The sequence below is a fragment of the Heptranchias perlo genome, unplaced genomic scaffold (genome assembly GCF_035084215.1).
Source record: "Heptranchias perlo isolate sHepPer1 unplaced genomic scaffold, sHepPer1.hap1 HAP1_SCAFFOLD_637, whole genome shotgun sequence".
NCBI lineage: Eukaryota > Metazoa > Chordata > Chondrichthyes > Hexanchiformes > Hexanchidae > Heptranchias > Heptranchias perlo.
This window is the reverse complement of record NW_027139663.1, coordinates 1-16,325: the sequence shown is the minus strand read 5'-3', so window position 1 is coordinate 16,325 and position 16,325 is coordinate 1. Positions and strand designations below refer to the sequence as shown.

General features: G+C 50.8%; 1 protein-coding gene across 2 annotated transcripts; it reads left to right on the top strand.

Moving 5' to 3' along the window:
• The first annotated feature begins 159 nt into the window (after positions 1–159).
• LOC137317890 (serine-rich 25 kDa antigen protein-like) lies at positions 160–13,801 on the top strand. Of its 2 annotated transcripts, XM_067980894.1 has the most exons (8): positions 160–384; positions 975–1,070; positions 1,920–2,015; positions 2,750–2,845; positions 3,413–3,508; positions 3,829–3,918; positions 4,399–4,514; positions 11,536–13,801. In XM_067980894.1, exons 1-8 carry the CDS (start codon positions 174–176, stop codon positions 11,623–11,625), a joined length of 891 nt encoding a protein of 296 aa, XP_067836995.1. In that variant the 5' UTR covers positions 160–173; the 3' UTR covers positions 11,626–13,801. The 2 variants fall into 2 exon arrangements, with proteins under 2 accessions (XP_067836995.1, XP_067836996.1); XM_067980895.1 differs by lacking the exon at positions 3,413–3,508.
• Positions 13,802–16,325: the final 2,524 nt, after the last annotated feature.

Genomic DNA, 16,325 nt, shown 5'->3' with positions numbered 1-16,325 from the left:
GATGCGGTGGCTGAGGGGAGGGGGATGCGGTGGCTGAGGGGAGGGGGATGCGGTGGCTGAGGGGAGTGGGATGCGGTGGCTGAGGGGAGGGGGATGCGGTGGCTGAGGGGAGTGGGATGCGGTGGCTGAGGGGAGGGGAATGCGGTGGCTGAGGGGAGAGTGATTGGAGTATTATGGGTTATATTAAGACCGGTGTCTCCCATTCTCCGGACTCCAGTCCCAGCCCGATGACCTGTCCGTGTGTTCTCCACTCCTGCACTCTCCCATGTTTCTGTCCCTTTATTACAGATCCAGAGACATCCACAAGTCAGGGACCCGAGGAACAAACGACTCGAGAATCCGCTGAGAGTCCGTCCTCTATCCCAGCGGGGTCTCCAGACTCAGGTATCAGTCTTGTGGGTTCATTCAAACAGACTCTTCACCCAATGTGACTCCTGAAATGCTCAGTCCCTGAGAATCATCCAGTCTCAAACAGAGTGGGATGTCGTGACTGAGATGAGTGTTTTTAGTTGCTGAGGGGAGTGGGATTTCGTGACTGAGGGGAGTGCGTTGTCGTGTCTGAGAGGAGTGGCATCTAATGACTGAGGGGAGTGGGATGTAGTGACTGAGGGGAGTGGGATGTCGTGACTGAGTGGAGTGGGATGTAGTGACTGAGGGGAGTGGGATGTCGTGACTGAGTTGAGAGGGATGTAGTGACTGAGGGGAGTGGGATGTAGTGACTGAGGGGAGTGGGATGTAGTGACTGAGGGGAGTGGGATGTCGTGACTGAGTTGAGAGGGATGTCGTGACTGAGGGGAGTGGGATGTGGTGACTGAGGGGAGTGGGATGTGGTGACTGAGGGGAGTGGGATTGGATGATTGTGGGTTATATTAAGACCGGTGTCTCCCATTCTCCGGACTCCAGTACCAGCCCGATGACCTGTCCGTGTGTTCTCCACTCCCGCACTCTCCCATGTTTCTGTCCCTTTATTACAGATCCAGAGACATCCACAAGTCAGGGACCCGAGGAACAAACGACTCTCGAATCCGCTGAGAGTCCGTCCTCTATCCCAGCGGGGTCTGCAGACTCAGGTATCAGTCTCGTGGGTTCATTCAAACAGACTCTTCACCCAATGTCACTCGTGAAATGCTCAGTCCCTGAGAATCATCCAGTCTCGAACAGAGGGGAGTGGGATGTTGTGACTGAGGGGAGTGGGATGTTGTGACTGAGGGGAGTGGGATGTTGTGACTGAGGGGAGTGGGATGTTGTGACTGAGGTGAGTGGGATGTAGTGTCTGAGGGGAGTGGGGTGTAATGACTGAGGGGAGTGGGATGTAGTGACTGAGGGGAGTGGGATGTCGTGACTGAGGGGAGTGGGATGTCGTGACTGAGGGGAGTGGGATGTGGTGAGTGAGGAGAGTGGGATAAGGTGAGTGAGGGGAGTGGGATGAGGTGAGTGAGGGGAGTGGGATGCAGTGACTGAGGGGAGTGGGATGTCATGACTGAGGGGAGTGGGATGTCGTGACTGAGGGGAGTGGGATGTTGTGACTGAGGGGAGTGGGATGTGGTGAGTGAGGGGAGTGGGATGTAGTTCCTGAGGGGAGTGGGATGTGGTGACTGAGGGGAGTGGGATGCAGTGACTGAGGGGAGTGGGATGGAGTGACTGAGGGGAGTGGGATGGAGTGACTGAGGGGAGTGGGATGGAGTGACTGAGGTGAGTGGGAGGTCGTGTCTGAGGGGAGTGGGACGTCGCGGCTGAGGGGAGTGGGATGTAGTGACTGTGGGGAGTGGGATCTCGTGACTGAGGGGAGTGGGATTGGATGATTACGGGTTATATTAAGACCGGTGTCTCCCATTCTCCGGACTCCAGTCCCAGCCCGATGACCTGTCCGTGTGTTCTCCACTCCTGCACTCTCCCATGTTTCTGTCCCTTTATTACAGATCCAGAGACATCCACAAGTCAGGGACGCGAGGAACAAACGACTCGAGAATCCGCTGAGAGTCCGTCCTCTATCCCAGCGGGGTCTCCAGACTCAGGTATCAGTCTTGTGGGTTCATTGAAACAGACTCTTCACCCAATGTGACTCCTGAAATTCCCAGTCCCTGAGAATCATCCAGTCTCAAACAGAGGGGAGTGGGATGGAGTGGCTGAGGGGAGTGGGATGGAGTGACTGAGGGGAGGGGGATGCGGTGACTGAGGGGAGTGGGATGGAGTGACTGAGGGGAGGGGGATGCGGTGACTGAGGGGAGTGGGATGTGGTGGCTGAGGGGAGGGGGATGCGGTGGCTGAGGGGAGGGGGATGCGGTGGCTGAGGGGAGGGGGATGCGGTGGCTGAGGGGAGGGGGATGCGGTGGCTGAGGGGAGGGGGATGCGGTGGCTGAGGGGAGGGGGATGCGGTGGCTGAGGGAAGGGGGATGCGGTGACTGAGGGGAGTGGGATGCGGTGGCTGAGGGGAGTGGGATGCGGTGGCTGAGGGGACGGGGATGCGTTGGCTGAGGGGAGGGTGATGCGGTGGCTGAGGGGAGGGGGTTGCGGTGGCTGAGGGGAGTGGGATGCGGTGGCTGAGGGGAGTGGGATGCGGTGGCTGAGGGGAGGGGGATGCGGTGGCTGAGGGGAGAGGGATGCGGTGGCTGAGGGGAGAGTGATTGGAGTATTATGGGTTATATTAAGACCGGTGTCTCCCATTCTCCGGACTCCAGTCCCAGCCCGATGACCTGTCCGTGTGTTCTCCACTGCTGCACTCTCCCATGTTTCTGTCCCTTTATTACAGATCCAGAGACATCCACAAGTCAGGGACCCGAGGAACAAACGACTCGAGAATCCGCTGAGAGTCCGTCCTCTATCCCAGCGGGGTCTCCAGACTCAGGTATCAGTCTTGTGGGTTCATTCAAACAGACTCTTCACCCAATGTGACTCCTGAAATGCTCAGTCCCTGAGAATCATCCAGTCTCAAACAGAGTGGGATGTCGTGACTGAGATGAGTGTTTTTAGTTGCTGAGGGGAGTGGGATTTCGTGACTGAGGGGAGTGCGTTGTCGTGTCTGAGGGGAGTGGCATCTAATGACTGAGGGGAGTGGGATGTCGTGACTGAGTTGAGAGGGATGTAGTGACTGAGGGGAGTGGGATGTAGTGACTGAGGGGAGTGGGATGTAGTGACTGAGGGGAGTGGGATGCGGTGACTGAGGGGAGTGGGATGTGGTGACTGAGGGGAGTGGGATGTCGTGACTGAGTTGAGAGGGATGTAGTGACTGAGGGGAGTGGGATGTGGTGACTGAGGGGAGTGGGATGTGGTGACTGAGGGGAGTGGGATTGGATGATTGTGGGTTATATTAAGACCGGTGTCTCCCATTCTCCGGACTCCAGTACCAGCCCGATGACCTATCCGTGTGTTCTCCACTCCTGCACTCTCCCATGTTTATGTCCCTTTATTACAGATCCAGAGACATCCACAAGTCAGGGACCCGAGGAACAAACGACTCTAGAATCCGCTGAGAGTCCGTCCTCTATCCCAGCGGGGTCTGCAGACTCAGGTATCAGTCTCGTGGGTTCATTCAAACAGACTCTTCACCCAATGTCACTCGTGAAATGCTCAGTCCCTGAGAATCATCCAGTCTCGAACAGAGGGGAGTGGGATGTTGTGACTGAGGGGAGTGGGATGTTGTGACTGAGGTGAGTGGGATGTCGTGACTGAGGGGAGTGGGGTGTAATGACTGAGGCGAGTAAGATGTAGTGTCTGAGGGGTGTGGGATGCAATTCCTAAGTGGTGTACAGTTTCTGGTGATATGAAGACCCTTGATCCTGGGCTATTTCTCCCCACTCCAGCTCCCATGTGACTCTTCTTGCGTTACAGATTCGGGGAGGAAGACAAGTCCGAGAGCTGAGGATCAGTCAACATCAGACCGTCATTTGAATCAGTCAGAGAAGGACCATTTCAGACCAGGTATCTGTCGTCTTCTGGTCAGCACCATCCAATCAGACCCATTCCAGGGTCCGAGCCCAGAAACATTCAGACCCCGACACAATCCACCAACATTAGTGACTGGACCTCCCAAATCTCCTGGTTTATAATCTGACTGCTCAGTCCATGTGACCAGGGCAAGTCTCTCCTAAAATGAACCTGGAAACATCACCCCCTCCCCTTGACTCTCTTTCGATTGTCTCTCTGGGGGGGTTCCTCATTTATTGCCCCCTCTCTCGTTGCCCAGTGAAAGTGGAGGTGTGGGGGTAGGGACAGTGAAAGCAGTGACCCTCGTTGCCTCATTCCGCTCCCAGGGCAGAAGACACCGGGTTGGCCTGGTGCTCCGAGATTGCCCCCTCCTCTCCTCCCCACCCCTCTCCCGCACCCGGTTGGTGTTTCGGCCTCTAACTCTGCTCAGGGGGTGGGCGGTGCGACTGAAGACTTATCCTCTCCATGTTCCAGGGGCGCTGGTCCTTTCGGACGAGGCGTGTGAGCAGGTCAGTGCCGAGGTCCAAGTGATGTACTTCGGGAAAACCAAACTGGACACCCCCGAGAAAAAGGAAGCCCATCTCCATCAGGTGAGGGATAGATTCATCATTCATTCTCGGGGTGTGGGCCTCGCTGGACAAGGCTGGCATTGATTGACCATCTCTAATTAGCATTGATTGATCATTTCTAGTTTAAATTGATTGACCATCCCCAGTTTACATTGATTGACCATCCCCAGTTTACATTGATTGACCATCCCTAGTTTACATTGATTGACCATCCCTGGTTTACGTTGATTGACCATCCCCAGTTTACACTGATTGACCATCCCCAATTTATATTGATTGACAATCCCCAGTTTACAGTGAGTGACCATCCCCGGTTTACATTGATTGACCATCCCTGGTTTACAGTGAGTGACCATCCCCGGTTTACAGTGAGTGACCATCCCCGGTTCACATTGATTGACCATCCCCGGTTTACATTGATTGACCATCCCCGGTTTACATTGATTGACCATCCCTCGTTTACATTGATTGACCATCCCCGGTTTACATTGATTGACCATCCCCGGTTTACATTGATTGACCATCCCCGGTTTACAGTGAGTGACCATCCCTGGTTTACAGTGAGTGACCATCCCCGGTTTACAGTGAGTGACCATCCCCGGTTCACATTGATTGACCATCCCCGGTTTACATTGATTGACCATCCCCGGTTGACATTGATTGACCATCCTTGGTTTACATTGATTGACCATCCCCGGTTTACGTTGATTGACCATCCCCGGTTTACATTGAGTGACCATCCCCGGTTTACATTGATTGACCATCCCTCGTTTACATTGATTGACCATCCCCAGTTTACATTGAGTGACCATCCCCGGTTTACATTGATTGACCATCCCCGGTTTACATTGATTGACCATCCCCGGTTTACATTGATTGACCATCCCCGGTTTACATTGATTGACCATCCCCGGTTTACATTGATTGACCATCCCCGGTTTACATTGATTGACCATCCCCGGTTTACATTGATTGACCATCCCCGGTTTACATTGAGTGACCATCCCTGGTTTACAGTGAGTGACCATCCCCGGTTTACAGTGAGTGACCATCCCTGGTTTACTTTGATTGACCATCCCCGGTTTACGTTGATTGACCATCCCCAGTTTGCATTGAGTGACCATCCATAGTTTACATTGAGTGACCATCCATAGTTTACATTGATTGACCATCCCCGGTTTACATTGATTGACCATCCATAGTTTACATTGATTGACCATCCCCGGTTTACATTGATTGACCATCCCCGGTTTACATTGATTGACCATCCCTCGTTTACATTGATTGACCATCCCCGGTTTACATTGATTGACCATCCCCGGTTTACATTGATTGACCATCCCCGGTTTACAGTGAGTGACCATCCCTGGTTTACAGTGAGTGACCATCCCCGGTTTACAGTGAGTGACCATCCCCGGTTCACATTGATTGACCATCCCCGGTTTACATTGATTGACCATCCCCGGTTGACATTGATTGACCATCCTTGGTTTACATTGATTGACCATCCCCGGTTTACGTTGATTGACCATCCCCGGTTTACATTGAGTGACCATCCCCGGTTTACATTGATTGACCATCCCTCGTTTACATTGATTGACCATCCCCAGTTTACATTGAGTGACCATCCCCGGTTTACATTGATTGACCATCCCTCGTTTACATTGATTGACCATCCCCGGTTTACATTGATTGACCATCCCCGGTTTACATTGATTGACCATCCCCGGTTTACATTGATTGACCATCCCCGGTTTACATTGATTGACCATCCCCGGTTTACATTGATTGACCATCCCCGGTTTACATTGAGTGACCATCCCTGGTTTACAGTGAGTGACCATCCCCGGTTTACAGTGAGTGACCATCCCCGGTTCACATTGATTGACCATCCCCGGTTTACATTGATTGACCATCCCCGGTTTACATTGATTGACCATCCCCGGTTTACATTGATTGACCATCCCCGGTTTACATTGATTGACCATCCCCGGTTTACAGTGAGTGACCATCTCTGGTTTACAGTGAGTGACCATCCCTGGTTTACTTTGATTGACCATCCCCAGTTTGCATTGAGTGACCATCCATAGTTTACATTGAGTGACCATCCATAGTTTACATTGATTGACCATCCCCGGTTTACATTGATTGACCATCCCCGGTTTACATTGATTGACCATCCCCGGTTTACATTGATTGACCATCCCCGGTTTACATTGATTGACCATCCCCGGTTTACATTGATTGACCATCCCCGGTTTACATTGATTGACCATCCCCGGTTTACATTGAGTGACCATCCCCGGTTTACAGTGAGTGACCATCCCCGGTTTACAGTGAGTGACCATCCCCGGTTCACATTGATTGACCATCCCCGGTTTACATTGATTGACCATCCCCGTTTTACAGTGAGTGAGCATCTCTGGTTTACAGTGAGTGACCATCCCTGGTTTACAGTGAGTGACCATCCCTGGTTTACATTGATTGACCATCCCCGGTTTACGTTGATTGACCATCCCCGGTTTGCATTGAGTGACCATCCATAGTTTACATTGATTGACCATCCCCGGTTTACATTGATTGACCATCCCCGGTTTACATTGATTGACCATCCCCGGTTTACATTGAATGACCATCCCCGGTTTACATTGATTGACCATCCCCGATTTACATTGATTGACCATCCCCGGTTTACATTGAATGACCATCTCCGGTTTACATTGATTGACCATCCCCGGTTTACATTGATTGACCATCCCCGGTTTACATTGATTGACCATCCCCGGTTTACATTGATTGACCATCCCCGGTTTACATTGATTGACCATCCCCGGTTTACATTGATTGACCATCCCCGGTTTACATTGAATGACCATCCCCGGTTTACATTGATTGACCATCCCCGGTTTACATTGAATGACCATTCCCGGTTTACATTGATTGACCATCCCCGGTTTACATTGAATGACCATCCCCGGTTTACATTGATTGACCATGCCCGGTTTACATTGATTGACCATGCCCGGTTTACATTGAGTGACCATCCCCGGTTTACAGTGAGTGACCATCCCCGGTTCACAGTGAGTGACCATCCCCGGTTCACATTGATTGACCATCCCCGGTTTACATTGATTGACCATCCCCGGTTTACATTGATTGACCATCCCCGGTTTACAGTGAGTGACCATCCCTGGTTTACAGTGAGTGACCATCCCTGGTTTACATTGATTGACCATCCCCGGTTTACATTGATTGACCATCCCCGGTTTGCATTGAGTGACCATCCATAGTTTACATTGATTGACCATCCCCGGTTTACATTGATTGACCATCCCCGGTTTACATTGATTGACCATCCCCGGTTTACATTGATTGACCATCCCCGGTTTACATTGATTGACCATCCCCGGTTTACATTGATTGACCATCCCCGGTTTACATTGATTGACCATCCCCGGTTTACATTGATTGACCATCCCCGGTTTACATTGATTGACCATCCCCGGTTTACATTGATTGACCATCCCCGGTTTACATTGATTGACCATCCCCGGTTTACATTGAATGACCATCCCCGGTTTACATTGAATGACCATCCCCGGTTTATACTGACCATCCCCAGTTTACATTGATTGACAATCCCTGGTTTACAGTGAGTGACCATCCCTGGTTTACATTGATTGACCATCCCTGGTTTACATTGATTTACCATCCCCAGTTTACATTGATTGACCATCCCCGGTTTACAGTGAGTGACCATCTCTGGTTTACAGTGAGTGACCATCCCTGGTTTACAGTGAGTGTCCATCCCTGGTTTACATTGATTGACCATCCCCAGTTTACGTTGATTGACCATCCCCAGTTTACATTGAGTGACCATCTCTAGTTTACATTGATTGACCATCTCTAGTTTACATTGATTGACCATCTCTCGTTTACATTGATTGACCATCCCCAGTTTACATTGATTGACCATCCCCGGTTTACATTGATTGACCATCCCCGGTTTACATTGAATGACCATCCCCAGTTTACATTGAATGACCATCCCCAGTTTACATTGAATGACCATCCCCAGTTTACATTGAATGACCATCCCCAGTTTACATTGATTGACCATCCCCAGTTTACATTGAATGACCATCTCCAGTTTACATTGAATGACCATCCCCAGTTGACATTGTTTGACAATCCCCAGTTTACAGTGAGTGACCATCCCTGGTTTACATTGATTGACCATCCCTGGTTTACATTGATTTACCATCCCTGGTTTACATTGATTTACCATCCCTGGTTTACATTGATTGACCATCCCTGGTTTACATTGATTGACCATCCCTGGTTTACATTGATTGACCATCTCTCGTTTACATTGATTGACCATTCCCAGTTTACATTGATTGACCATCTCTAGTTTACATTGATTGACCATTCCCAGTTTACATTGATTGACCATCCCCGGTTTACATTGATTGACCATCCCCGGTTTACATTGATTGACCATCCCCGGTTTACATTGATTGACCATCCCCAGTTTACATTGATTGACCATCCCCAGTTTACATTGATTGACCATCCCCAGTTTACATTGAATGACCATCCCCAGTTTACATTGATTGACCATCCCCGGTTTACATTGATTGACCATTCCCGGTTTACATTGATAGACCATCCCCGGTTTACATTGAATGACCATCTCCAGTTTACATTGAATGACCATCCCCAGTTTACATTGATTGACAATCCCCAGTTTACACTGACCATCCCCAGTTTACATTGATTGACCATCCCCAGTTTACATTGATTGACAATCCCCAGTTTACAGTGAGTGACCATCCCTGGTTTACATTGATTGACCATCCCTGGTTTACATTGATTTACCATCCCCGGTTTACATTGATTGACCATCCCTGGTTTACATTGATTGACCATCCCCAGTTTAAATTGATTGACCATCCCCGGTTTACATTGATTGACCATCCCCGGTTTACAGTGAGTGACCATCCCTGGTTTACAGTGAGTGACCATCCCTGGTTTACATTGATTGACCATCCCCGGTTTACGTTGATTGACCATCCCCAGTTTACATTGAGTGACCATCCATAGTTTACATTGATTGACCATCTCTCGTTTACATTGATTGACCATCTCTAGTTTACATTGATTGACCATCCCCAGTTTACATTGATTGACCATCACCAGTTTACATTGATTGACCATCACCAGTTTACATTGATTGACCATCCCCAGTTTACATTGATTGACCATCCCCAGTTTACATTGAGTGACCATCCCCAGTTTACATTGATTGACCATCCCCGGTTTACATTGATTGACCATCCCCAGTTTACATTGAATGACCATCCCCAGTTTACATTGATTGACAATCCCCAGTTTACACTGACCATCCCCAGTTTACATTGATTGACCATCCCCAGTTTACAGTGAGTGACCATCCCTGGTTTACATTGATTGACCATCCCTGGTTTACATTGATTTACCATCCCTGGTTTACATTGATTGACCATCCCTGGTTTACATTGATTTACCATCCCTGGTTTACATTGATTGACCATCCCTGGTTTACATTGATTGACCATCTCTAGTTTACATTGATTGACCATTCCCAGTTTACATTGATTGACCATCTGTAGTTTACATTGATTGACCATTCCCAGTTTACATTGATTGACCATCCCCGGTTTACATTGAATGACCATCCCCGGTTTACATTGAATGACCATCCCCGGTTTACATTGAATGACCATCCCCGGTTTACATTGATTGACCATTCCCGGTTTACATTGATAGACCATCCCCGGTTTATATTGAATGACCATCTCCAGTTTACATTGAATGACCATCCCCAGTTTACATTGATTGACAATCCCCAGTTTACACTGACCATCCCCAGTTTACATTGATTGACCATCCCCGGTTTACAGTGAGTGACCATCCCTGGTTTACAGTGAGTGACCATCCCTGGTTTACAGTGAGTGACCATCCATAGTTTACATTGATTGACCATCTCTCGTTTACATTGATTGACCATCTCTAGTTTACATTGATTGACCATCCCCAGTTTACATTGATTGACCATCCCCAGTTTACATTGATTGACCATCCCCAGTTCACATTGATTGACCATCCCCAGTTTACATTGAGTGACCATCCCCAGTTTACATTGAGTGACCATCCCCAGTTTACATTGAATGACCATCTCCAGTTTGCATTGAATGACCATCCCCAGTTTACATTGATTGACAATCCCCAGTTTACACTGACCATCCCCAGTTTACATTGATTGACCATCCCCAGTTTACACTGACCATCCCCAGTTTACATTGACTGACCATCCCCAGTTTACATTGATTGACAATCCCCAGTTTACAGTGAGTGACCATCCCTGGTTTACATTGATTGACCATCCCTGGTTTACATTGATTGACCATCCCCAGTTTACATTGAATGACCATCCCCAGTTTACATTGATTGACAATCCCTAGTTTACAGTGAGTGACCATCCCTGGTTTACATTGATTGACCATCCCTGGTTTACATTGATTGACCATCCCTGGTTTACATTGATTGACCATCCCTGGTTTCCATTGATTGACCATCCCTAGTTTACATTGATTGACCATCTCTAGTTTACATTGATTGACCATCCCCAGTTTCCATTGATTGACCATCTCTAGTTTACATTGATTGACCATCTCTAGTTTACATTGATTGAGCATCCCCAGTTTACGTTGATTGACCATCCCCAGTTTACGTTGATTGACCATCCCCACTTTACGTTAATTGACCATCCCCAGTTTCCATTAATTGACCATCCCCAGTTTACGTTGATTGACCATCCCCAGTTTACGTTGATTGACCATCCCCAGTTTACGTTGATTGACCATCCCCAGTTTACGTTGATTCCCCTGGTGTTATGGGGAGGGGAGATAGTTCCTGAGACCCCCTGGTAACGTGCGGTATAACTGTGATCCCTCTCTCCTCCCTGACTCCTCACCGGGTAATTCTCACCCGTTCCCAGATACAAGAGATGCTGAAAGACCATCTCCCCTGCAAGAGATACACGCTGAAGGTTAACGGTGAAGAGGAGGATGTGAATGGGAAGAAGTAACAGATCGGAACCAGGAGATCAGGGAATGTCAGTGGGTGGGTTGCAACCCGACTCTGGGCCAATGTGTTTAAAAAGGGAGTCTAAAGGGTGTTTAAAAGGGTTTATAAAAGGGTTTTTAAAAGGGGTGTTTAAAGGGTGTTTAAAAGGGGTGTTTAAAAGGGTTTTTAAAAGGGGTGTTTAAAAGTGTGTTTAAAAATGTTGTTTATTAAGGTGATTTATGAAGAGGTTTTTGTTTAGAAAGGGTTAATCAGACAGTCTTGAAATGGGCTAATGTAACACTGGGGATGGGTTTCTCTTTATACTGCAGTAATGTCAGCTTTTAGCCTTTGTTTGTTCCGTTGGGAAGTAAGATTCTTAAATTGTGAGCTCTTCACAGTGAGAATTATTTAGCAATTGGAAAGTTGTAACCACCTGTTTGATGGGAGACGTTAATCGGAGACTCGGGTAAGACGGGATTCAGCACAGACACAGGACGGGGAGAAAGGTTCCTTTGTGAGGGAGAGAAAGATTCCATTCATTAGAAGGGAGGACATGGAGCCTTTCATACAATGAGAAGGAGGTGCATTTATATCGTGCCTTTAACGGAGTAAATCGTCCCAAGGGGCTTCACAGGAGCGATCATCAAACAAAATTTAACAGCGAGCCACATAAGGAGATATTAGGACAGGTGACCAAAAGCTTGGTCAAAGTGGCAGGTTTTAAGGATCATCTTAAAGGAGGAGAGAGAGGCGGAGAGGTTTAGGGAGGGAATTCCAGAGCTTAGGGCCGAGGCAGCTGTAGGTACGGCCGCCAATGGTGGAGCGATGGGAATCGGGGGATGAGCAAGAGGCCAGAATTGGAGGAGCGCAGAGATCTCGGAGGGTTGTGGGGGCTGGAGGAGGTTACAGAGATAGGGAGGGGGACGAGGGCCATGCAGAGAACTCGGAGGGTTCGGAACATAGGAACAGGAGTAGGCCATTCAGCCCCTCGTGCCTGCTCCGCCATTTGATAAGATCATGACTGTGATCTAACTCCATATACCTGCCTTTGGCCCATATCCCTTAATGCCTTTGGTTGCCAAAAAGCTATCTATCTCACATTTAAATTTAGCAATTGAGCTCGTATCAATTGCCGTTTGCGGAAGAGAGTTCCAAACTTCTACCACCCTTTGTGTGTAGAAATGTTTTCTAATCTCGCTCCTGAAAGGTCTGGCTCTAATTTTTAGACTGTGCCCCTACTCCTAAAATCCCCAACCAGCGGAAATAGTTTCTCTCTATCCACCCTATCTGTTCCCCTTAATATCTTATAAACTTCGATCAGATCACCCCTTAACCTTCGAAACTCGACAGAATACAACCCCAATTTGTGTAATCTCTCCTTGTAACTTAACCCTTGAAGTCCGGGGATCATTCTGGTAAACCTACACTGCACTCCCTCCAAGGCCATTATGTCCTTCCGAAGGTGCGGTGCCCAGAACTGCTCACAGTACTCCAGGTACGGTCTAACCAGGGTTTTGTATAGCTGCAGCATAACTTCTGCCCCCTTGTACGCCAATCCTCTAGATATAAAGGCCAGCATTCCATTAGCCTTCTTGATTATTTTCTGCACCTGTTCATGACACTTCAATGATCTATGGACCTGAACCCCTAAGTCCCTTTGGACATCCACTGTTTTTAACTTTTCACCATTTAGAAAGGACCCTGTTCTATCCTTTTTTGATCCAAAGTGGATGACCTCACATTTGTCTACATTGAATTCCATTTGCCACAGTTTTGCCCATTCACCTAATCTATCAATATCGCTTTGTAATTTTATGTTTTCATCTCCACTGCTTACAATGCCACCAATCTTTGTGTCATCAGCAAACTTAGATATGAGACTTTCTATGCCTTCATCTAAGTCGTTAATAAATATTGTGAATAATTGAGCACCCAAGACAGATCCCTGCGGGACTCCACTAGTCACATCCTGCCAATGTGAGTACCTTCCCATTATCCCTACTCTCTGTCCCCTTTCGCTCAGCCAACTTCCTAACCAAGTCCGTACTTTTCTCTCGATTCCATGGGCTTCTATCTTAGTCTCTTATGTGGGACCTTATCAAATGCCTTCTGGAAGTCCATGTAAATAACATCCATTGACATTGTTGGGCTGGAGGAGGTTACAGAGATGGGGAGGGGGCGAGGGAAACGCAGAGATCTTGGAGGGTTGTAGGGGCTGGAGGAGGTTACAGAGATAGGGAGTGGGGGGGAGGGCCATGCAGACATCGCGGAGGGTTGTAGGGTCTGGAGGGGTTACAGAGATAGGGGAGGGGGGGCGAGGGCCATGGAGGGATTTGAACATGAGGATGAGAATTTTAATATCGAGGCGTTGCCGGACCGGGAGCCAATGTAGATGATGATAAGCACCAGCCTGAGAAAGAGCTGAGCCTGGAGCTGCACAGTTCGGGAGTGTGAGTCAAGTTAAGGGAGTTTGGGATCTGTCCCCTGAAAGGACAGAACATCATCAAATCAGCGTTGACTGAAACATAATCCAAGGCCCCTCTTGATTGTAACGATGAAAGGGGAGAATTGTGGTGGAGAAGGGAGAGGGAAAGGTCCAAAAAGTGGGGGTTGAAACCGAGACTTTGGAATTGGATGAAGATTTGATCAACCTGTACACTGAGCTCAGGACTGGAACGTGTTTGAGTTCTCAGGCGAAAACTCGCCGGGTTTTATTGTAAGTATTGTTGTAAAGTGGGTGTAATTATTGTCTGCTTAATAAACCTGTGACATTGGACATTCTGGGAATCCTGTTGATTTGAGGATTAAATTATCAGTGAGAACAAACACATTTCACCTCGTCCTCACCAATCTCCCTGTCACAGATGCATCTGTCACTTTCCGAGGAATCGGGGATTTCGACGGGAGCTGGAAGTTACTGTTTCCCTTTCTGGCCAGTTTCAGAACTTTCCCCGTCTGCTGACAAAACGTAGCAGGAGAACTCGGACTGGACAGACTCACAGCAAAAACCCCCAGCCCCATCTCCCCCCACATCTCTCCCGTCTCCCCACCCTCTCCGTCACAGGGATGAGACGTTCAACCGAGGGCCCCGTCTGCCCCCTGGTTCCCCCCAGACCCTCTCTCTCTCCCTCTCCCCCTGGTGTTTCCCGCCCAGTCCCCTCTCTCCCCCCCAGTCCCTCTGCCCCCCTGGTGTTTCCCCCCAGTCCCTCTCCCCCTGGTGTTTCCCCCCCAGTCCCTCTCCCCCACCCCCAGTCCCTCTCCTCCCCCCCCCCCCAGTCCCTCCCCCCCCCCCCAGTCCCTCTCCCCCCCCCCAGTCCCCCTCTCCCCCCCCCCCCCCCCAGTCCCCCTCTCCCCTCCCGTCTCCCCACCCTCTCCGTCACAGGGATGAGACGTTCAACCGAGGGCCCCGTCTGCCCCCTGGTTCCCCCCAGACCCTCTCTCTCTCCCTCTCCCCCTGGTGTTTCCCGCCCAGTCCCTCTCTCCCCCCCAGTCCCTCTGCCCCCTGGTGTTTCCCCCCAGTCCCTCTCCCCCTGGTGTTTCCCCCCAGTCCCTCTCCCCCTGGTGTTTCCCCCCCAGTCCCCTCTCCCCCACCCCCAGTCCCTCTCCTCCCCCCCCCCCAGTCCCTCTCCTCCCCCCCCCCAGTCCCTCTCCTCCCCCCACCCCAGTCCCTCTCCTCCCCCCCCCCAGTCCCAGTCCCCCTCTCCCCCCCCAGTCCCCCCTCTCCCCTCCCCCCCCAGTCCCCCTCTCCCCTCCCCCCCCAGTCCTCCTCTCCCCTCCCCCCCAGTCCCCCTCTCCCCTCCCCCCCAGTCCCCCTCTCCCCCTGGTGTTTCCCCCCCAGTCCCCCTATCCCCCTGGTGTTTCCCCCCAGTCCCCCTCTCCCCCTGGTGTTTCCCCCCAGTCCCCCTCTCCCCCTGGTGTTTCCCCCCAGTCCCCCTCTCCCCTGGTGTTTCCCCCCAGTCCCCCTCTCCCCCTGGTGTTTCCCCCAGTCCCCCTCTCCCCTGTGTTTCCCCCCAGTCCCCCTCTCCCCTGGTGTTTCCCCCCCAGTCCCCCTCTCCCCCTGGTGTTTCCCCCCAGTCCCCCTCTCCCCCTGGTGTTTCCCCCCAGTCCCCCTCTCCCCCTGGTGTTTTCCCCTCCAGTTCCTCTCCCCCTGGTGTTTCCCCCTAGTCCCTCTCCCCCTGGTGTTTCCCCCCAGTCCCCCCTCTCCCCCTGGTGTTTTCCCCTCCAGTTCCTCCCCCCCTGGTGTTTCCCCCAGTCCCCCTCTCCCCCTGGTGTTTCCCCCTAGTCCCTCTCCCCCTGGTGTTTCCCCCCAGTCCCCCTCTCCCCCTGGTGTTTTCCCCTCCAGTTCCTCCCCCCCTGGTGTTTCCCCCTAGTCCCTCTCCCCCTGGTGTTTCCCCCCCCGTCCCCCTCCCACTGGTGTTTCCCCCCAGTCCCCCTCTCCCCCTGGTGTTCCCCCCGCAAACCCTCTCCCCCTGGTGTTTCCCCCCCAGTCCCTCTCCCCCCCCCAGGGAGAGGAGGGGGGATGAGAGAGGGGGGAGGGGGGAGGGGGGGGGAGGAGGGAGGGGGGAGGGGGGGGAGGAGGGAGGGGAGGGGGGAGGGGAGGGAGGAGGGGGGGAGGGGGGGGAGGGATAAGGAAATGAGAGAGAAAGGGAGAGAGAGAGAGAGACACACACACACAGGGAGAGAGAGACACAGACACACAGAGAGGGAGGAGGACAAAGGGAA

Coding starts and splice junctions, on each gene's coding strand:
- LOC137317890 (XM_067980894.1), top strand. CDS start 174: ATGGGTTATATTAAGACCGGTGTCTCCCATTCTCCGGACTCCAGTCCC. Junction 1,071..1,919: donor AGCGGGGTCTGCAGACTCAG/GTATCAGTCTCG, acceptor CCTTTATTACAG/ATCCAGAGACATCCACAAGT. Junction 2,016..2,749: donor AGCGGGGTCTCCAGACTCAG/GTATCAGTCTTG, acceptor CCTTTATTACAG/ATCCAGAGACATCCACAAGT.